General features: G+C 38.7%; 2 protein-coding genes across 5 annotated transcripts in view; one reads left to right on the top strand and one right to left on the bottom strand.

Annotated features, from left to right (window-relative positions):
- LOC307024802 (uncharacterized protein) overlaps positions 1 to 3,279 on the top strand; it is a 47,324-nt gene extending 44,045 nt beyond the window's left edge. For both annotated transcript variants that reach the window (XM_079659205.1, XM_079659204.1), the window contains one exon: positions 1,183 to 3,279. In XM_079659205.1, coding sequence (XP_079515331.1) covers positions 1,183 to 1,306 — 124 coding nt within the window. In that variant the 3' untranslated portion in view covers positions 1,307 to 3,279. The remainder of the gene's footprint in view (positions 1 to 1,182) is intronic.
- An 84-nt stretch (positions 3,280 to 3,363) lies between these two features.
- The window catches only part of rab27b (RAB27B, member RAS oncogene family), a 67,770-nt gene continuing 47,700 nt past the window's right edge, over positions 3,364 to 23,433 (bottom strand). For all 3 annotated transcript variants that reach the window (XM_079659206.1, XM_079659207.1, XM_079659208.1), the window contains exons 2-6: positions 20,672 to 20,843; positions 14,581 to 14,669; positions 12,441 to 12,544; positions 12,069 to 12,192; positions 3,364 to 9,505 (exon numbers count right to left, since the gene is read on the bottom strand). In XM_079659206.1, the coding sequence (XP_079515332.1) occupies positions 9,319 to 9,505; positions 12,069 to 12,192; positions 12,441 to 12,544; positions 14,581 to 14,669; positions 20,672 to 20,824 (657 nt within the window). In that variant the 5' untranslated portion in view covers positions 20,825 to 20,843 and the 3' untranslated portion in view covers positions 3,364 to 9,318. The remainder of the gene's footprint in view (positions 9,506 to 12,068; positions 12,193 to 12,440; positions 12,545 to 14,580; positions 14,670 to 20,671; positions 20,844 to 23,433) is intronic.

The raw sequence follows: 23,433 nt of genomic DNA, 5'->3' as shown, positions 1-23,433 counted from the left end.
ACACACACACACACACACACACACACACACACACACACACACACACACAGACATGGAAACATACACACACACACACACACACACACATGGAAACATACACACACACATGGAAACATACACACACACACACATGGAAACATACACACACACACATGGAAACATACACGCACACACATGGAAACATACACACACACACACACACACACACACATGGAAACATACACACACACACACACACACACACACACACACACACACACACACACACACACACACACACACACATGGAAACATACACACACACACACACACACACACACATGGAAACACACACACACACACACACATGGAAACATACACACACACACACACACACACACACACACACACACACACACACACACACATGGAAACACACACACACACACACACACACACATGGAAACATACACACACATGGAAACACACACACACACACACACACATGGAAACATACACACACACACACACACACACACACATGGAAACATACACACACACACACACACACACACACATGGAAACATACACACACACACACACACACACACACACACACACACATGGAAACACACACACACACACACACACATGGAAACATACACACACATGGAAACATACACACAAACAGACGTGAATGGATCAATTTAAATATGTCAAAATAGTGTCTATCTATGAATCAGGTGCTACTCTACAGGTTTTAGTCTCCTGGGTAATTAGTTATGCACTTCAGCCTCTTTTGGACAACATGAATATTAAACAATAAGTCAGATCTACATTATTTTTGGGATATGAGAACTGATTTAACAATGTTTTCGCCGGGAGAATCCTTTAAAGGGTCTTAAAAAAAGTGTTCTTTAAAATACGAGACGTTGTTGTTCGCTGCACCACATTTTCAATATGACTCAAAACCTGTTATCTTCTAGAAGAGTTTAATGTTCACTGCACTCCAAACACAAGGTCTAAATATTGTCATAAACACAGAACATTTTGATTAAAAAGTCAAATGTTCCTTTCCGACTTGCCTCTCAGGTCTTCCGTAGCCATGCAGATTTCCTCTGTATCAAAAGCACGCATCATTTACAGTCCGTCACAAAGTCAGTACATTAAAGCACAAATTAAAACGTGGTGTCTCTCTCGCAGACGTAAGGACACTCTGACCATCCGTCAGACTCTGGATAGCCTGAGGCTGGACCTGAGCGTGGACGATGAAGAGGAGGATCAGCCACCGGAGGAACAAACAACAAACAATGTCACCAAAGTTTGAACCCTCCCACTTCACACATTAACCAATAACAGCACATCTCTACTCTGACACTCGGGGTGCGGTGACATTTTCTAAAGCTGCCGACACCACTTTCTGATGAAAATGGATAAATGCTGCATATGATCAAAGCTAAAAGTCCACCACGGTCTTTGCCTCTGACACTTTGAAATAATCACTGATCTCTGATGTGTATTCTAGAAAATGCCCGGAAAAAATGATCTGATATGGGAACAAATTATAGAAAATGTTAAACAGTGAGCCTGTTCAATTGACACCTTGCATGTACTTTATTAAGTGCAACTGTACCAAATGAAATGTGAACAGTATTCTCTCTAGAATGAGTCACAAATGAATTTCTTTGGTCGCCCTCTTGTGGTTACTATTAGGAATTACAGCTATCAATTAAAAACCCTAAAAACAAATGGCAGTCAATACAGCTGTCAACATTGAAGTCAAATGCCTGCTTCGACATGTGGAACCTAAAATGTCTATTAAATAGAATATTAAATAAATGCATGATCTGCTTGTTTGCATACATGTACAGATGCTTGGAGCGAACAGATGCTGACATACATTAGGGAAATATTACTAGTGGAGTGATAAGGATAAATAATGCCTTCTTTTTTTTTTATTGTGTTCTTGTAGTTGCTGTTTAATTGAGCTTCAAACAGCATGAAGTACATTGAAGTGTGAATTTCTCGATATCATCCAATGGGGCGTTATGGCCTGAACGGACACTTTGGAAGGGGACTCCTTTAAAACCTCTTTTTAATTTCATTTTTTATTGAAAAAGTGAGTTTCAATTTCAAAAGAATCACTGGTTACCACGTAAATTTGACAATTTAGAGCTAAGCTAACGGTTCTTTCATATGGAGGGATGTTCTATCATTGAGTTTAACATGTGTTTATCTGCTAAATTAGAAAATATTCCAAACAAGTTGAAACGCAGGAGAGGGATCGTAGCTGTTTGATTCACCAACAATTATTTATATTGACCGTATTTTGTATGTTTATAATGTTTTTATGATACCAAGATTATTGAATATTCTGTATTTGCAATTGCTTCTGGGGCAAACATAATTTTTAGAGAATTGAATGTATGATTTTAGTGCGGTATTTTAGGGGGTTTGCTGCTGTATTGATGTATCTTAATGTGCCTCCTACATACGCTTCTGTCCAGGTGATAAGATTAAGGGATAAGATATTTTGTATCAGCAAAGAAGATGATACAAAAAAGGGGTTTTGTTTCACACTTGGCTTCTTTGTTAAATGTGTTTTATTCAAGTCACTCAACGCAGACTCAAATAAAAAAAGGAAAGGAACTGAGACGTTTTAGCTCTCAGAAGTAATGTCTACAGAGGGTTTGGATCCAAGATGTGTGTTAATGCAAAGTGTGCCGTCTGTTCATTGTTTGGCATGCTCTTATTTTGAAAGGAAATAACTTTTCAAAAGAAAACCACGTGTACGGACAGAGGCTGGGTTGCGAAATTCAAATCAGTAGGAAATGAGGTTTCAATCCAAAAATAATGACAAGCATCCAATAGCTACTTTAAATTTGAAAATAACTCACTGATTGAGTTATTAGATTGAACCCAGCCCTGTTCCTACCGTCCTCTGCTGGAACGATGTGTATGTTAAACACACAAGGCTAATATTCATAAGCTAATATTCAGATACAGTTTGGATTCTCTGTTATGTTTACATTTGTTGGTGTATTTAGATTTGTTGTTGAAACAGGAATACTAATCACATGAAAGAGTTTCCCAGCTGTTTGAATGTGTGCTTCAGTGTTTCAAATGTCTTTGCGTTTAACATTCTCCAAACAAAAAGATATGTAAAAAGAAATAGATTTCATTGACTTATTTTTGTAACTTCACTTCACACTCTACTGGTTCTGCTGTTCTCGGGTATTTATTTTTCACATTCTCTCTTTTGGTGAGAAGTTTCTTATAATAAACTCCTATGCACTGTGACGTTTGTGTCTCTTTTAAAATGTGTATTATGTTGTCAAATGGAAACCAACATATTTCCATCCGGGAAAAAAACCAAACACTGGATTAAAACAAACAGATTTATTTGCAGCTCTGACATCAGAAACATTAAACGCATCACGGGTCATTTCATTCTCATAATGTCAAACATGCTGACGGTGCAACAAACCCAACAAACACACAGGCATCGATACACGCAGTGAGAACTGAAGAAACGTCTACAAACCGCAGGCATCAGAGAGAATTCACACAGAGGATTTTCCAAAAATAAAAGCTCTTAGAGGTACTTGGATTGATTCATTGTTTTTGATAAATCGGGCACAAAATCATCACAACTTCTGGTCTCTTTTTGCCTCTGCTTTGTAATCTATAATCCATAATGCATGAACATATTCAGTAGCTCACAAACTTTACAGACAGAAGAGTTAATAACAGGCACAACATGACTCTTCAAACAGTGTAAACTTTCAAAGTGAACTCCAAAACCATTTCAGACGTATGGAAGAGATGCTGCGAGAGACATGTGATTCGAGGCAGTGAAAAATCAATGTAGTGTAAATGGAAGTTCAAATTTAAATTAAAAATAGAGAAAATATACATTAAATGAGCAACGTAAGAAGAAAGGCTCGGATAAAAGCTGACAATTTGGTTCAGAAGATTGTCGCGATAAAAAGGCATCGGCTCAAAAGAGTTAGGAAAAACAATCTAGAGGTTTTGACACATTAGAAATCTTGAGTTAATGAATTAGTTTGAATATTCTTTTTCACATTTTTTTAAAGTTACACACCAGATTAGTGGTTTAAATTAAATCAACACTTGGCAACCTTAAAGGTCCCATGTCATGCTTTTCCGGTTATTACCCGTCCCCTTGTGTGTTATGAAGCTTCTTCTGCATGTAAACGGTCTGCAGAGTCACAAACCCTCAAAGTACACCCTGTAGGGAGTAAAACTCTAACACAGAAAAGACCTGTCTGTGCTGCCCCAGAACGCCTCGTTGGTTATGGCTAGAAAGGATCCGTCTAGTGTAAATATGACGTCACGTTCTCGTTGTAACTCTCGTTGTAATCGGAGCGGCTCGGAAACACATCTACAGCAGTAACATGATTCAACATACACATTAATGCAGCAGCAATATTAATAGAGAAACATCAGACATAATAGTAAACCACTGCAAGGGAACATTTTATTGCACCAGGAGCTATCTTGGGACTTTTACTGCGACAACGTTGATTTGCCTGTGAATAAAAAATAAACCATAGTGTTGGTGATCTACAGTGTTGTCATTCTTCTTTGAACACCAGCAAGATCGCTAACACCCTATTTCAACAATAACACTCCCTGTAATTTACATAATTAATAGATAGTTTAGCTTCTCATCATCAGTTGCTGTGGCCCACTGATGTTAACGATCGTCACTGAAAGGCTGCCTGCCAAACGTAAACATTCAGCCATGTGACATTCAGCCAAACTCTCGCGAGAGTTTTACACAAGACGGATCCTTTCTAGCCATAACCCGCCTCGTTGGACATTTCCCTTTTCCCATTGTTTTCTTCCTGGGTGTGGTCACGTGCCCATACCCAAATGGACCAATCCGCGGAGCCGTTACATGGCTCACACACACACACACACTATCTTTTCTCAGCTGCAGCTCCGCCGATTTCGCGGCAAGGCTGTGAGTCGGTGTGTGAGCACACACACAAACTCTCAGCCAGGCTGCGGGTGTACGGGCTGGTTTTGGGCTGGGTCTCGCTGTCTCGCAGAGAGAGAGGGGAGGGCAGGAGCTCCAACAAGCCGTTTAGGACAGAGAATGAATACACATGCTGTATGAGAAACCAATGTGAGTTTGGAACATTGAACAATATAAATCTATTTTAGTAGACCTCAACAATGGAATTATGATCAGTAGAAATGGCCATGACATGGGACCTTTAAAGTGAGTTCGGACCGACTTTCTCCCCTTCTGTTAATTGCATGAATATGGCCCGATTAAAAAATATTCCCCCTATAATCCCTAAACGGGTAGCCTACTCCTTTCCTCCATAGTTACCATATAACATGCAACATTTTGTTTTGGCATCACCCATGACTGAAATAACTACAGCCTCGAGGAAGTTCTGCAGTAGGTACACCGATAATAATTGATATGTCTGGGTTCAGCAACATCTCTACTCTCAGGCTTTCTAGAAACATCCTCACGCATGTATTTCTCGTAAATTAATCATTTCTACCTCTGCAGACGAGAATAAACGTTGTACTGCGCATTTTCCATCTATTCGCCCCTTAGCATTCACTTGTGTAATTGTGCCTCGCCAAATAGTCTACCACATTCGGTCTGTACACAGCTTTAAAATATATGTATAATACTTTTCAACGTTGCACTATTCAATATTTTTCATGTAACAATGGACTGTTTGATAGAAACACGACCCCAGTGAGAATTATCCAGCATGAGCTTTTCGCCTCTTGTTTTAACGGCACAGTGGAGAGTTGGTGGAGACCCAATCAGAGCTAAAAGGAGAGCGATACTGGAACTGTATTCCTCAGAAGAACTCAACGCTGCAATGAAATTAAATACAACTTTCAAAACTGGTTTACAGTGATATAAGGTCAGTGTTCAAACAATTCACTATTCATTTCAATTGCTGCAGCCTTAACTATCTTAAAGATCGAGAAGATACAATTCTCCTGTAATACCACCTGCTAAATGACTGTTGAACTAACTTGATACAAATGTACTTGTATTGAGAGGACTTCACATAGCTGCTTTTGTAAGTGTTAAGAAACATGTTACCTGTACACTATGATTACATGACTAAATATTAAAAGGTGGAATCTACATATTTTACCACAAATAAATTAAACAGCTGATCAGCTAAAACAAGAAACCCTTCTCTATAGATGTTTCTAGGGAAATCAATTATGCTGTGTCTAACTTAGAATGCAAGCCAGCAAATTAATATTTAGATAAACCAAAATTCACCACTATTAGGTTTTTGATATGGCACTGAGATCATCTGTTGTCAGGTAACTTTGTGAGGTTTTAAACTGAAAAGAGATCAATACACCAAATAAAAAACACATGTTCTACTTGTGAAGGCTGTTTTTCTCTAAGTGCACAGCAGAATGTTGTTTGGTAAAAAAACACTTGTTTGTGGCGTTTCTTTTCTTTTTAATTTGGCACACTGGTAGATTAAATATAGGTGACAATGAAGTGAAGCCAAAGGGCTTTGATGTTTTACCTTTTAATTCGATTTTTTATGTATCCATTAGGCACGATACTAAAGAGAATACTGATACAAAAGTTGTTGAAACTAAACGTGTATACTGTTTAAAATGACCATAGAAGTGTTTTGCCATTAATAAGTCACATTTACATTTTACCTACTGCTAACCCGATTGGCAGCCCCTGGTTTCAATTTACTTTAAACCAAACTTTATCGACATGCTGTAATAATTTTCTTAGTTGGGACTGCTATATAAAACGTGGCTCAATGAAGAACAAGGATTTAGCCGGCAGTAGGTGGAAAGCAAAAATAGTATTTCCCATGTTTCTGGTGCACCTCAACTTGGGTCAAGATTTTTCATCAAGTACTGTAAGGCAGATCAAGGTGTAACATGATGAGAAACCATTGAGTTGGACTTTTAAATTTAAAGGGCTTGAATGCAGCGTTTTTAGTTGAGTTTCTATATGAATGTGAGTTCTTACGTTTGTCTTCAAAGCAACTGCTCTATGGTCAGGTATGCAATGAAAAGAATTAACTATTTAGTGTTAACCATGCACAATACACAACAGAAAGTTGGTCCACAGTAACTTCAAGTGTACATCTCAAGAGTTTAAAAGTGTATTTTCTTGATATAAGAGAAAAGCATTTTGTTAAGTAATTTGTGGGGTCATAGAAAAACAGAGATTCAGAGCAAAATAGGAATGAAAAGAAAAACAAATATGAATAGAATAAAAAAAAAAAGAAAGGATGTGTGAGATGTGAAGGACATCACAAAAATATGACAACTGAAATAATAATCTATGTTTTACATTTATTTTAATATAAATAATTGGTCACTTTAAATTCCAACAATATTGGTCGTGTATGGAGCCTTAAAGCAATATTTCACTTTGTCGTTATAAAGAGATGGAAAATCAGCTGCCCTGAAAAGCAGAAGTCACCTGACTCCCATAATAATCTAAAATAGATAATCATGCTCTGCACTCATAAATCCATTACATGTGTTTAAGATGAATTTATACTAATTGACATAAAATGTTTATTACATTTTAGTGATAGCAATGGGGTGACCTAGCATCCCCAGAGCAACTGATGTTAAAGATTAAAGTCTGCTCCACTACAGTGAAATAAAGCTTTAAAAGCCAAGGCAGTAGATCAGTTTGGAACAATATGCCTACTGTATAGGATACCCTATTAATAATATACATATATGTTTTTTTGTCCACTTCCCATTGCTTTGCTGTACTCATATGTATTGTACTGTACGGATGGTATACTATACAAATAATAATCAGCCATGTCTGACACTAGTAAACTGGAAAAGAAATGCGCGATCAAAATGCTAACATCAACAAGCTAGCTTTAGCCGCTGTTGTTACGTACAGTTTGAAGTGAGGCTGGGAAATGATCATGGGGACAAAGAAATAAAGGTCATCAATGCAATGTAAACGTATTTAGACAATTCTTTTTCTAATTTATAATATGGCAGTCAAGTAAGAAAGTGACAAAGAAAAGCAAGAATAGCTAAAAGCAGCAACTCAACGGCCACAACAACCTAGCTAGCAAGCTAGTCTTGATAGCACGATTTTAATGGTACGGCGAGAAGTGGGCTATGCATTTCTCGAAATGTTTCCAAATGAGTTACTAAACATACTCTTCACTCCACACCTAGCCTGCTTTTGTTAATATTAGCATACCGTTTGTAGCCACTGCTATCACTACTGAGCACTGATATCCTACGTTAGCTAGTTAGTGGCTATCTAGCTACACAAGCTGCTAATCAGATGTGTAAACAGGAGGAAATGTAGCGGTTAGCTCATAGCAACACCTGTTCCAAGGTAACTCTTTTTTATTTAGTGGCAACACAAGTATTTATTTTATGTGATAAAAATATGACACAGTTTAGTTGTGAAAACTGCTAATAAAGTTCAATATACTCCTGGTGTGTATCTGCAGGGTCATTATAGATTCAGCTGTCATTACATGTCATTTGAGCTATTGTGTAAAGGCTAACAGAAACAGCCTCTCTAACACAGGGTCAAAGCGCTCCACCATGACGCTGTAGCCAACTGGGTTAAAAACTGTGTGGCTACATTTTTAGGAACAAAGTTTTGCATTCTTGAACCAGATAAATATGCTTGAAACACTGAACAATGTCCATTCATGGCTCTCATACAGGTACAGCATCGCATGAACAATGTTTGAAACAGGGGAGGAGGGGGAAATACAGTTGTTCTCCCTGGTCCAGGAGGAAAGGTTTCAGGAGGGGATCGTTAATTTACACAGCCTGATGTCAAGCTCTTCATGCCTGCTGTCATCAAGTGATAGCCTAAACAGGTAACAGCTTACCTCTGTTACAAAGTGATGTTGCATCAAAAGTTCAAATTGAAGTTGTAAACATCTCCTTTTTGCCTTTAGAGATCAATTTAAATTATTCAAACCAGATTAAGTCCCAGGCTGCATGTTTTACTGTAAATGAGGCACATTATGTGTCTGACAGTGATGAAACGATCCCCTCCTGTTTTCAGTTCCTCAGACTAAGACTGTGTGTGTTTCCTTGAATAGCCACTAGGGGGGGACAGGGTTGTGTCATTGCCACAGTGCCAAACAGTATGGGAGGAGAAAGAAGGAAGATAAAGAAAAAAGAAGCAGCATATGGTTAAAGGTTAGTTTTCGAAAGTGGAAAAGAGGTAGAAACATGCAAAGATGATGGAAGGAGAAGGTAAAAGAAGGACAGATGTGGTGAGTAGAAAGGACGGACGACAGAAGAGCGCTGAATGGTCGTTTCCTTCTTCATCTAGCATGCACATTTCTTCTCGTTGGGCTGCTCATCGCTGAGCTTCGTGGCTCCGTTCCCATTGGCTGGATCGGCGGGCGGTTTGTCGACACACTGCTCCATCCTCTTCATGACTAGGTCCAACAGCGTTATCACCGCCTTGTCCACCTCCGCCCCTGTGGCTGCACTCGTCTCAAAGTACGGGATCCTGTGAGCGACAAAAAGTACTTTAGGAACAATTTTCTAATGAATTTCATCAGATTTATTATATGTAATTTCTATTAAAATCATCTTGTAGAGACTTGAAATGTCATGCTGATGAATTGTCCCTGAGAATAAAGTGAAAATGAAGTGGACACCTTTAGTATTAGTCCCAGACATCAGGGGGGGGGGGGGAAATGGATAGAGGAAGATATTCATTTTTTTCTGGAAATAAAAGTTTAATACCAATTTGGAAAAATGTGGGCATATACTGAAAGTTTCACATTATTTCCAAAATGTTATTTAAAATCTTACTCCTTATCTTCTGCCCTTAGGCCTTTCCCTATTACAATATACTATATACCACAGATATCAGAAACAGTTATAGGGATAAGGGAAAGTTATTGTGATGTAAAAGCTATATAAGATTTGCTAAGTACAAGTGCGAAGAAATGTGCGTATCGTGATATTCGGATCTGCTCAGAAAATGTGTCATGAACATTGGGAAAGTAGTTAGACCAGGGGAGTCAAACTCAATTTCATCGCGGGCCACATCAGCATTATGGCAGCACTCAAAGGTCCGGTTGAAACTTTAAGACTATATAAATATATCATAATAAAATTACATTACTGCCTCTGCATTGGATTATTATCGGATAGGCTAATAACTTCATAATTAACTACGTCTGAAAGCAGAAGTCTAGGGAAAATAATTGCAAGTCTCTTCAGTGAGAATGTCACAAAATGATTTAAAAAGAAAAGCTAAATTCTGGAAAAAAAAGTCAAGGGACATTTTGAAAAAAATAAGTGCATTTTTTTTTTTTTTTTTTACAATTACATTTTTGAAAGAAAAGTAACATTTTGAAAAAAAAGTAACATTTACAAAAACAAATTTTAAGAAAAAAAGAATATTTAGAAGAAAAAAAGTCAAATTCTGAGAAAAAAAGTAAAATTTGAGATGCATTGTGGGACATGTAGTTTATGGGCAACGTGCTTCTGTAAATCGGCATGCAACCGTATTATAAACATATTATTCTTTGCAAGCTCTTGTAGGGCCACATACAATGAAGTCACAAATCCGGCTCCTTGGCCGGATTTGGCCCCCGGGCCTTGAGTTTGACAACCCTGAGTTAGACCGTTTGATTTGACTGATTTAGCTCCTGAACACTTTCCCACTGCGCCCCAGAGAGAACACATATGACTTCCTTGAAGATTGTTTTGTTGCCAGGCAACATAAGACCAAGGTCTTGGCTGGTTGGAATTACACAGGAAAAGATGTTTAACTAGCAGGAAGTCATTTGTTGAGATATTGCTCACAGTTCACCTTTATCTTTGTACAAACCCATAGACATCCTAATATTAACCCCGGATTAACCATTTGTTCATGCCTGTATGTTTGCAACAAAGTAATTGTTTGATGAAATGACCAAAAAGAAAGAAATGTGACCCGCCTGTTTAAGTGTGACACTGTTAATCTGCGTCACAGTAAAATCAAATATTATAAAGTATAAAATAATATAATAAAATACAATATATGTTCAGGGAGTTGGAGTTGCTGTAATGAGTTGCTGTAATGTATTAGAGCCAAAACCAGAAATGTTTACACTCTTAGCTAGATGTAACAATACAAAAATAAAATCTCATTATTATTATTCTTTCATTCTTAAATAATAAATAAATGAAGGGTCAATTCCTTTGGAGTAAGAGATCCATCACATGAGGACTGTGTATATTTTTTAGTGACTTAACTACTTATTTTTTGATACATAAAATATACATAAAACAAAAAATAATATTATCTCTATATCAAATCTAAGAGTTAGTTTTTCTTAAATGATTCAATTTAAAAAGGCAAAAACTGCCAAGGCAAAGACTCCTTCATGATTTAGGCCAAGTTTGGGGAAAAACACTGGCAGACGCTGGCGACCTGAGACTTTAAAATAATATATGGATACAATTATTAAGAACTTAGCTCAGGAGCTACATCACAGGGTGGCTGACAGGTAATGACTGAATGTGATTCTAACCACAGGCGGACGATAAAGAGTTGATGGAGAGTCGAGTGAACATGGAAGGGGCAGTGGGCTCCATCTATCCTGTAGGCTGTTCACTAAGAAACATCATGTGCAGTTTATTCTCTGTCTGTTACTTTAGATGAAAATAAGGAGCCCCTCCCCACACCCCTCTGAGAGATATTTGGTTAAAAAGAACACAATGGTGCTCTAGGTCTAGGAGGAGATTCAGGTGATAAGGTGGGAGGGGGTTACCTTGGTTGGTGATTGGCTAATGGTTACACAAGCCAACACATCGTTATGACATCATAAAGTGGCCAAAATCTGATCAGCTCATTTTCAGAGAGGTTTTTATAGAAATGGATCAGGACAAAAAGAGAGAGAGTCTTTGTTCCTGAAACTTTCAGAATCTCTTTCCACAGAGGGGACACATGTTGATATATAAAGACATGAAAGAGTGGAATTTGCATAACAGGTGACCTTTAATACTCGTAGTAATCATAGCTCCAAATAAAACTCCTGCACCAAATACTGAATGTGACAAACAAACAATCGTACCCGTATTTATCAGCCAGCTCCTTGGCCTGTTTCTCCTGAACCTCCCGCTGGTCCGCCAGGTCCGCCTTGTTTCCTATCAACACGATATCTGGATTCTCACAGTACGCGTTGGCCTGTAGCTGGCCTGGAAACAATCAAAACAAACAACATTAAACAACACTTGTATAAAAGGGAAAACAGATAGTTCCGCTTAGTGCTGGTTTATTTTATGCTTTCTTCATATGTCCTTCATCAGGCTTCCTTTCATTCATGACCAAATATAACTCAAACTTTCTGACCCCTGAAGAGTTATGACCTCTAGTGGCACAAAAGAGTAATGTTAAAGTTTTGAAATTGATTGTGTTACAAGTAAAGACAATATGAGACACATACTCATCCAGTTTCTGACATTGAGGAAACTCTGCTGGCTGGTGAGATCAAACATCAGCAGGAAGCCCATGGCGTCCCTGAAGAACGCCGTCGTCAGGCTGCGGAATCTGTAAGAGACGTATAGCGAATCAAACAAAGGACATGGCAGCTAAGATTTGAAGTCAGAGCTGAAATGCCTAAAAGGTGCAGTTTCTCCAACAATGCTATAGGCCAACTCAGTCAAATGTGACCGTGTGAAGAGACCACAACATTTCAGAATAGAGTTTTGTTGTGTGTATGTGATTTTGGGCTCGGTGAATATGCGCTTCACGTCAATGCAACATCTCAGCAAAAGCAGATCCAGATAATAAATCTCATTGCTGAAATTCGAGCCTGTCTCATCACACTATCATTGTGTGTGTGCCTCCTTGTATGCACACAAACACCACATGTCAATCATGTGTGTGGTCTTTAATTGCCACTGGCCTCGATTTGTTTGATCTGTTTATAAAGGCCTGATGACTCACCATTGCGGGATGACTCACTGTCAGTTACATAATCCTAACTTTATTTCTTCAGAGAACAAATTCTTATTTTTATAAACGGATCTTTTGAGGGAGCACCCAGTCATTATTCACCCTTTGTGACCAGTTTGTCAGACTGGAACCGCCCTGATGTCGGCTGCTTGATCCTGATTGTTTACGTGTCAAATATTTGCTCAGTAGTAAGCCATATTTACATATTAGTTATTATCGCTGGTGGTGTCACACCCAGAAGCATACATTACCAACTGCTGTTGATACAAACGGAAGCACTCAATATCTACCATTTGTGCATTTTAATTAATAAAAGACATATTATGCTCATTTCCGGGTTTATATTTTTATATATACATGGGGGTGTGTGTGGGAAAGAAACTCCCTCTCGACAAAAATCTATATAACACATTACAGGAAATAAAAAAAACCTAAAAAATGATAGGGCTTCTTTAAAGCATTACAGCTACCATCTCTGTGATTGGATGATAAGATTGGCTCGTTAATAGATGTTAAAATCTTGCATTGTTGTAGATAGAACCAGAGTTAGTGTTTCTCTCCTATAGTAAATATTGGGGAAATTACCCTCAGAGACCAAACTGTTTTTTGTATAAGGCTGTAAACATGTTTATTTCTGCTGTAAGGTCATTTGGGTTATCACGGGGGTCTATGGAGTTGCTCTAGCGGCCAACATTACTGCTACGAAACTGATAAAAAAAGGAATCGTAACCCAATGGGTTATGATATCCTTCATGAAGTCATTGGGCACATGATTAGATGTCCCTCTTGGACACAGTGAACTCTGGACATATCTATTCTTTTTAGAAGAAGATTATTTACCATGTGTATTGCAAGAAAGGACAGCATAGACATGGTTGACTATCAATGCTGTATACTGTATATATAAATCTGTAGCCACGTTGGTAAACACCACTGTGAACAAGTCATTGAAAAGTGTGAATATATAATTGTGTGCAAACTTACGGCCCGTCTACACTACAGGCATGAAAAAATCTTGAAGCTGGGCTTGTCTGAAGCTTGGCGATTTTTTGCGAGCAACCAATCACATGAATCTCCCGCCCCCGACATACAAAGCAATAGCAATGTTAAAACGAAGTAAACTGGATATAAACTCTCCAAACAGGCGAAAAAACTATCAGTTTGACCCACTGTTTCTGCCACCTCCCTCCATGCCTGGTTCCTCCGGTTTGTATCCCGGTAAATAGTTCCGGTCGTAAAGAACCGGGTGATTTTCTACCGTAATATCTCGTTTGGAATATGAGGAAATGAACTGCGGTCTGGCTCTCCCAGCTTGCACGCGGTTTGATTGGCTGCGCTTGCACTGGCGGGATTTGCATAAACGGGATTTGATTGGCTGATGCCAGCTTCTAAAGCATCGGGAGCATCAAAAGTTGAACATTGTTCAACTTTTGATGCCGATAGATGCTCGTGATGCTTGCAAAGCCATGCCATGCTCCCCACAATGCTGTTCCGCGAAGATTAAAAATCTTCTACGTCACCCCATTCAAGTGAATGGGCGAAGCGTTGAAAGCATTTTTTGATGCCTGTAGTGTAGACGTACCGTTAAACTGTAATTGGCATGATGTAAGGAAAAACAATCAACCCACCTCTCCTGCCCAGCTGTGTCCCATAGCTGAAGGTGAACCTTGAAGGTTTTCCCTGTTGTCGTCGCATTGGGATTGGCCGCTGTGTACACCTGAGGGGTCATAAACAAAACTACTTTAGTTACATTTATCAGATACAATTAACACAAAAATGTATATAGAGAAAATGTTTGAACACTTGGGAAGGTAGGATCTATTGCAGGCATTAGTTAGAACAAGTAGGACCAGATATACTGGCGCATTGTTGAAGAAATAAAGTGATAGGAACTGTGTTAAACATTGAAATGGCAGCTACTACTTTCAATGCCTTTGGGTTGCAGGCAACAGCAACAACATATATCACTATTACCTCTCCTGGTAATCCCAAACAGAAAACAGAGCAATCTCTCCGTCCTAGCCCTCTTACATTCAAGACGGTGGCAAAGAAAACTAAATAAATGGTGTGTCTCATAGCTCTAGGGGCTTTAACAAACTCCACTGCTTCGTTATTTGGTTTCTCAGCATGTCTGACTAACGGTGATGTATTCTGACTGTAATGAGGAACTCTCGTGTGCTGCAGCTGGTTGTTGTTGTTCCGGTGTCTCAGCATGAAGCCTCGGGCGTCATTCACACCTCTCATTCTCACAGATGAGACACTCTCTTTGAAAGCTGTGTTGATACGGATCAGACTTAAAAAATTAAAGTGCTTTTAGTTCAGTTTTCCAGGTAACAACTGACTTTCAACTTCAAATTGTTGAGACGTACATCTGACAAAAGGGAGACATGTTTGTTATTGAATCTAAGGATTGCTGGATTACGATGCCAAGGACACTGCTCCTAACACTAGGATGGGTCAAATGCAGAGAAACTATTTTGTTACATAGTACCGGTACATGTAATGACAATAAAAGTGCAAACAAAAACAAAAAAAGTTTGGGCACTAATGCCACATCTGCACATTCAGGTCTAAGGAAAAAAGTCCCCAATCGGACTGAAGTAGGTTGTCGACTGGTTCCAGGTAATGTATAACTACACACTATGTGAGGGATACTGCACAGTGAGGCAGTTGTTCATAATAAAAAGAACACAGACAGGGTTAAAATACTTATCATAATTCTATTTTATTCATTTATGCATTTATTTATTGATCCTGGTCATCTACATCAGGGGTTCCCAAACTTTTCAGCCCGCGACCCCAACATATCAGTGCCAGAGACTGGCGACCCCCTGATTTCTACCCTATCACTTCTGTCATTATTAGGCTGTAATTTCTTATATACTGTTGGAATGGGTAAGCAGGCCTATTGTTTTTGGATATTTGTGGAGTTAGGTGATCCATGAGTGTTTTTTATTGGTTAAGTGGTCCTTGGTATGAAAAAGTTTGAGAAACACTGCGCTAGTGGATTGTCAAAGGGGGAGCCTCGTTGCGGGGAAATTATACAGATGGCTAGTCCGCCCCTGAAAATGTCTATGCAAACGTTATTATTAATAATAATAATAATAATTTAAAAAAATTATAAAAAAAATTAATCAATTCTTTTTTATATATTTTTTTTTTAAATTTTCCATTTTTATTTTGTAATCATTTCGCGACCCCCCCCCCCCCCCCCCCCCATTTGGGAACCCCTGATCTACATGACCATCCGAAGCTGTGTGCACTACTTGCTGGTCGAAACTGTCAGACCTTTTAATCTGTGTTTTAATGTCTGTTTTTAAAGCACTCGCTGGAGCAGTGACTATAAATCTCGTTGTATTCTGTACAATGACAATAACAGCTTTTTGAAATTTGAAACCAACGATTTGACTCACAGCATGGATTTTAAATGACTTTTTGTATGAATTGATCGTATTGCATCCGCTGGAACTGCGGCAACAGCAACGCAAATTAAAATGGCGGCAGCACTGACCGAGGTTTACCGTAACTGTCCAAGTCTGTTCACATTCTTTTTTAAACACAGCCAGAGCCCATACAGTGTTTTTGCTAGAGGTATTTCTTGTCCGTCTTCTGCTGTTCCCTTTACTGTTTACGTCCTGTGTGTTTGCTGCTGTAGATTTCTCTATCGTTCTAACTTCTTTCCTTCTCTTGCGGCCATTTTTCTTTCTTAACACGGTACAGTTTAGCCATCATGAATCCAAAGTGTTGTGCCCTCAAAAAATATAACAACGAATATTCAAAAAGTATTCCACGTGCTTACTGATGGAGAAAACTAACTATATGTTGTTCCCAGCTGACATTCAATAAACCAGACTTTTCTCTGCGGATTGATATGACTACACATAGTCCCTTGATCCTCCTTAGCAATGGTAAGTTCTCCTTAGCAGCGAAATATAACAATCTCTATAATGTTCAAATTGACCTCAAACAAAAATTAATATCACAAGTCACAGAGCAGCCAGAGGTTCTGACGGCACGGGTGGGTTGCCACATCAATTCTGACTAGCCTCTCTCTGATAGACCTTTTAACTAGTTCACAGAGAGTTAATCAACATATTGGGAGATGGTGCGTAAACACCTGGGAACACTTGAGATACTCTTAGGCTGACCGAGAGTTGACCGGTCATTAAACTGAGACTAAGTGCAGCAGCACATTCCTTAAAGGAGATAACAGACGTCAGGGTTGGTGATAAACGTCGACAGGCAGACAGGTTAATTATCTAGAAGTAAAGACAGAAATATTCCCTCACAGTATGCATGGTAGGGATGCATATCGTTGACTTTTTTACGATACCGATACCACTGAACGATACCGATACTCAACCGATACATATCGTGATACTTTGAAAATGTATCATCCCACAATTACTCCCATGAAGCGCTTTACGATATAGTTAACATGTCAAATGAATATTACATTCAATTGTGGGACTTCTTGGACCTTTTAGTACTGAACAAACAATGAAAAATACATAAAAAACAAGAAAACCGATTATGGAATATCTTTTATAACACCCGCCATCAGGTGTGCCGCGTGAATAGCACATCTTGTCAATGCAAACAGACCGTTATAGCACCGTTATAATTAATGTTAAACCTGAGATTCGACTAGAGAACAAATAAATAATAGAATAATGGTTTTTTTTTTTTTTTAAAGTATGAAAACCGGATCTAATTTCGGTGCGGTATACCGTAGCCACCAGTAACCGGTATTTCGGTAATACCGGATACCGGTATGCATCCATAATGCATGGTCCTTGTTGAAATAAATACATAATACAAAGAAAAAAGAATTCAACTGAGCCATGTAAAAAGTATAGTTAAATGCAGAGCCTGAATGTCAAACCTTCTTGATTCCTCTCCATTTAAACAAATAAAAACTGTTCCACATTTAGCATTCAGCTTCCATAGAGACCCTGAGGAGGAGCCTCTGACATCAAGGCACTACAGCTGTGATCCAACATGTCTGCTTCTGTTTGACTCTTGACTCCCGGACACGAGGTGTGATCTTAACACGCACACAGACCAAGTGAGGAACTCTTATCAATGCTATGAGTCATCCGGAGCGCTGGGGTTTAAACAGCGTTGTCTGTATTTCAGAAGAACGAAGGCAGAAAAGTCAAAAAACATCTTTCCAAAGCGAGCCTCGCCCACGCTCTGATTCAAACAACTCACACTTAGACATCTCAATGTGTTCACCCTGATGACATCCCAGCTACAGAAGTCAATGTTTTCACTCAGGGACAGTTTAAAGTAGGGCTGTGCGATTATGGCAAAAATCATAATCACGATTAATTTTGGTCTATAATTGTTATCACGATTATTAAATACAATTATTCGTTGACTTTGAAAACATCCATTTATTGAACTTTAAAACAAATTAAAATAATAATTTGAACAGTATCTTTTTAACTGTTGATTACCCTGAACATATAATTCAACTGAAAACCAATAAATAAAATAAATGATACATTTATATTTAAATAAAATAATGAATACCAATAAACAAGATCAACAAATATTTTTGGAGGGCACTTCAACAAGCTACTAAACATATATAAATATGATAAATAAATTAGACTAAAATAAAAGTGTTGTATTGCACTGTCATAACCTAGCAAAGCAAAATAATCGTTTTTTTCGATTATGTTGTTTTTCGTAATTGTGGCAGGCCAAAATCGTAATTGCGATTAAAATACGATTAATTGCACAGCCCTAGTTTAAAGTGGTATTCACAGTCGATCTTTTGAGTGTTAAAGCCTCTGGTGGCTGTTTGTTTCTTCACAGATAACAGCAGCTGTGGAAAGACTGGATTCATCTCAATTAGAGCAGATTGATCTAACATTGACTGGTTGTTACGCTGGGGAAATGACATCCAGTCCAGCTTTTTGAAGCAAGGAATCAACACGGCTTTTTTGCTACAGATTAAGAATAGAAGATACTACTGTACAGTACATCTAGATCTGTTTAAATGTGATCATAAAAAGGGTGCTACAGCCAGGGAAGGGCTATCGTCGCTTGGGATAAAGCCTCGAAACATGGGGCCTAGATCTGTCAAAAATACTCTTCATATTCTTTTATTATTCTTTTTTTAATGTCAGTGTTGTGTACTGCTATTCCTCACAAAATCACAATCAGTTGGAATCACAAAAAGGGACTCGTGCCAGTAAGACCCTTTTATATTTCACTGTCAATGTGCATAAGCTATTCAAATAATTCAATTGTATTATAAGGACAGGGTCAGTATGTTCTGTGTGTCTGATGCTCCTTGTTAACAGTATGCTCATGTATATCACTTTAATTGAGATTATGAAAAGGGCTAGACAGGATGTCAAAATACATTTAAAAATAAGAATCTAGATATTAAATGTAGGTATACATACTGCCGGAATTTTCTTTTTATGTTTTCATTTAGCTCAGGGGTGTCAAACTCAAGGCCCGGGGGCCAAATCCGGCCCGCGACTTCATTTTATGTGGCCCCACAAGAGCTTGCAAAGAATATAATATGTTTGTTATACGGTTACATGGCGATTTACAGAAGCACGTTGCCCATAAACTACATGTCCCACAATGCATCTCAAATTACAATTTTTTTCTCAGAATTTGCCCTTTTCTCAGATTTGATTTTTTTTTCAAAATGTCACTTTTTATTTAGCTTTTCTTTTAAAAATCATTTTGTGACGTTCTCAGTGAAGAGACTTGCAATTATTTGCCCTAGACTTCTGCTTTCAGACCGAGTTAATTATGAAGTTATTACCCTATCCGATAATAATCCAATGCAGAGGCAATGATGTAATATAATACATTATTTTATATATATATTAAATATGTACATTTATATAGTCTTAAACTTACAACCGGCCCTTTGAGTGCAACCATAATGCGAATGTGGCCCGAGATGAAAATGAGTTCGACACCCCCGATTTAGCTACTCTCATTCTTCTTTATTTAAAAAAAATATATTTTTTAAATGTTATACTATGTACACCTAATTATTAAACAAAAATACTGTGTTGCTTTTATTGGATGTATTAGAGTATGTTTGATACTAAATATCTTGGTTTCTGCTTCTTTAAGGTCACATTGTTCCGTCTTACATAATACACTTAAATAAAAAACATATTTTCTCTTGTCTTCATGTGCATTGCATTTGATTTTGAGGTAATCCAAAAGCAACGGAAAGTAATCAGGTTACTATTATATGTTGATACTTAGATTAAGTTACAGATTAAGTTGTTTTACAGGTAACTAGTGATTGTAATGGAATACATCTCTTGAGTAACCCTCCCAACCCTGATGATGATTTACTTTATTTTTCCATGTGTTTGACAGCAATCATGACGTTAGAAACTCACTCCATCTTCCCCCGTTAATGTTTCCTGGGCTGGAGGTGGATCTGACTGTCTGTCGCTGTACAAGTTAATATAATGATCGTGACTCAGCTCAGCAGATACTCAGGAGAAAAACAGCTGAGCTGACCTGACCCTGTGTTTGTTCTTTCAAGTACAGCCCAAAAATATGCCTGGGAAAAGTAACTATGGTAACCCAGCATGAATATCTTGCATACTCCTGTTTTAAGTTGATTAAAAACTAGAAACTTCTCAAACCTACCAGAAGGATATACACATTTCCCTGCGTTCAGTAAAGACTATCCCAGTAATATAAGATGATAGAACTCACCACTCTCTTTTCCCTGAAGTCGATGCCGACTGTGGTGATGAACTTTGGGTTGAACTTGTTGTCTGTGTATCGGTACAGGAAGGTGGTCTTCCCCACGCCGGAGTCCCCCAGGGCAAGGAGCTTTATAAGGTAGTCATAATCCCCATCAGTCATATTGATGCCCGCAATAAACCTGTGGGGAACAGACGGAGGAGATGTTAACGGACAGAGACAATCAGAAAGGCTTAGCTGAAGTTAGAATACATCCTGCATAACGTAGGCGTACTGTGTGAGTGTGTGCATACAATGATACTAATAGGAAACATGTGAGGTTTGATAGGTTAAACTAGCCAATGAATAGAAAGAACACATACACAGTGACAGGGAGGAGACTGTGTGTGTGTGTGTGTGTGTGTGTGTGTGTGTGTGTGTGTGTGTGTGTGTGTGTGTGTGTGTGTGTGTGACTAGCCACTGTTGAATAATGGAAGTGTGGTCATCGGGTCATCCTGCCCAGAACATGGCATTCTGGGAAAATGGTATTGTGTGTGTGTGTGTGTGTGTGTGTGTGTGTGTGTGTGTGTGTGTGTGTGTGTGTGTGTGTGTGTGTGTGTGTGTGTGTGTGTGTGTGTGTGTGTCAGACTATGGGAAAGCAGTAGAAAATGTACTCAGTTTATTAAAAGGAATAATTCACCCCCAAAATAAACGCTTGAAAAACAAACACTGCTCCATGATATTCTTAGAGCCATACCAGTAGTAAATGTTAAAAGGGTTCATCATCTGGGGAGCAGGACCATGATCAAGAAATGGATTTCAAAACGTTTGATTTCCATGATTTCTTTTCACATGTTTCTCTTGAGTTGTAGTCTGGGGTCTGTTTGCCTCAAAGCTAGACGAGGTATTTTTAGAAAGAGGATCACAAGACTCTAATTCACTCAGCTGAGAGGAAGCAGATATAACACTGAGCTTTATTACAGGGATGACAGTGATTAACCAGGAGCTCTGATCTGCTCACAATAACCTCACTGTACGTCAGCACGATGAGAACCAGTCACACTGTTCACCAAACAACCACACTGAAGCAAACATGGTCTTAGTTATCACGCATATATAGAGAGAACTAGATAGTGTTGGAGGCGGGGCCGGGTGATTTTCTACGAAAGTTGCTTGGTGGCTCATGAACCTTAAAATTAGCAGAATTATGAGATTACCTTCCGTATCCATGGACCATTTGTCATTAACCCTGCCTCCCAGTTATCTATAAACCACCTCTGGATTAGACTTTAAATGCATTTTGCAACTTTAAGGAGCTTTTATATAAAAAGGGCTATTCAGTATTGGCAAGTTGATTACTTCAAAAACAATTAGTTGCTGACATTCTGATCATTTCCAATTGAAGTCTAAGGAGGCCCAACAACCTAACATGACAAACCCGGAAAAGAATATTCCACAGTTTGGCCATTATGTCTGTAACGGAGGTGATCTTTGGGGCCATAGATCTCGGCCTCCGTTACGAATTGTGTAGCTTTGTTGGTGGCAAAATGTATGTAGTGCGTGCATCTGTCTGTGTTTTAGGTTGTCTGGCTCTGTTTGCTGGTGTTACGTTGAAAAGTGTTCCCCTTTCCCCATGTCTGTTGCTGGTGATTGTGTGCACCTGATGCCCTGTGTTGTCTCCTCCCCCCCCCCCCACCTGTGTCTAATTGCTGATTAGTGTGTGTGTGTATTTAGGCTCTGTTTCCCTGTCTGTTAGGGGCTGGTAGTGTGGTGTGGGATCGTTGTGGCTGGTGACTGTGCTCACGGGAACAGCAGGATTGAGGCTGTGTCCTGTGCTCAAGTTTAATAAATGCCCACACCGGGTTATATTTTTGGACGTTCTGCCTCTGCCTCCGTGCTTGGTCGGGCTGCTCAACGGTCAGCTTCACAATGTCCAACTGGCTTTAAGGCTAGATAGTATTCCTATTATAAATAGCAGAATTGTATAATTGTCTAGAAGAGAAAGAAGTAAAATAGTAAATACAAGTTCACAGAGATGATGAATCAGATTTTTCAGGCATATTTGAGTTAGATTTTGAACCAAAGCCAACTCTCACCGAGCTACATATGTACGCAAAGCCAGTCCAAATAGACAGCTGAAGTAAAACCAAGGAATAACAGACTCCATCTCCCATAAGCTCTACCATCCGCGGCGTGAGTCATGCCTAAACAAGGTAGAACTAGTGAAGCAATGGTGATATAATGAATATGGTCAAATGGTAGAAGATGCTGTTACGCTGCTAAACTTTAACGGGAGCTGTTTTGTTTTGTTTGCTAAATAAATGGTTTGATTTCATTAAAATGCATCTGGTTTAAATGTCTAATGGACATAAAGCAGACTTTAATAAAATAAAAATCTATAAATCTAACAAATTCAAAACGTCACGATGATGACTTTCGTGAAAAAAGTTAATCAAGTTAAAAAGGACCGTTTTTATAGACCTAATTCAATGAGCGTTCCTTCATTGGTGAGGACGTTTTGGCACATGACAGCACTCTGATCGATGTTTCCTTTCTTTGGTTGCTCTTACACATTTAGCATAAATCAGTCATGTCTTTTATGAAGCCTCCCGACGTTGAAAGGACGGGGGTGAGACGAGCTTCAACGTTATTGATCTGTGCTCAGTTGTAGAAAACTGGGAACACTACAACCAGTGGTGTGATGAGTGGTGTGGTCAGTCATGATACCCCGAGGGTTAAACTGTTAACAGCAGCTCGGTCAACTGACGCCAGAGAACAGGAGGACTCACAGT

This window comes from Notothenia rossii, assembly GCF_949606895.1.
Source record: "Notothenia rossii genome assembly, chromosome: 11".
Classification (NCBI taxonomy): Eukaryota; Metazoa; Chordata; class Actinopteri; order Perciformes; family Nototheniidae; genus Notothenia; species Notothenia rossii.
This window is presented reverse-complemented; position numbering and strand designations above follow the sequence as displayed.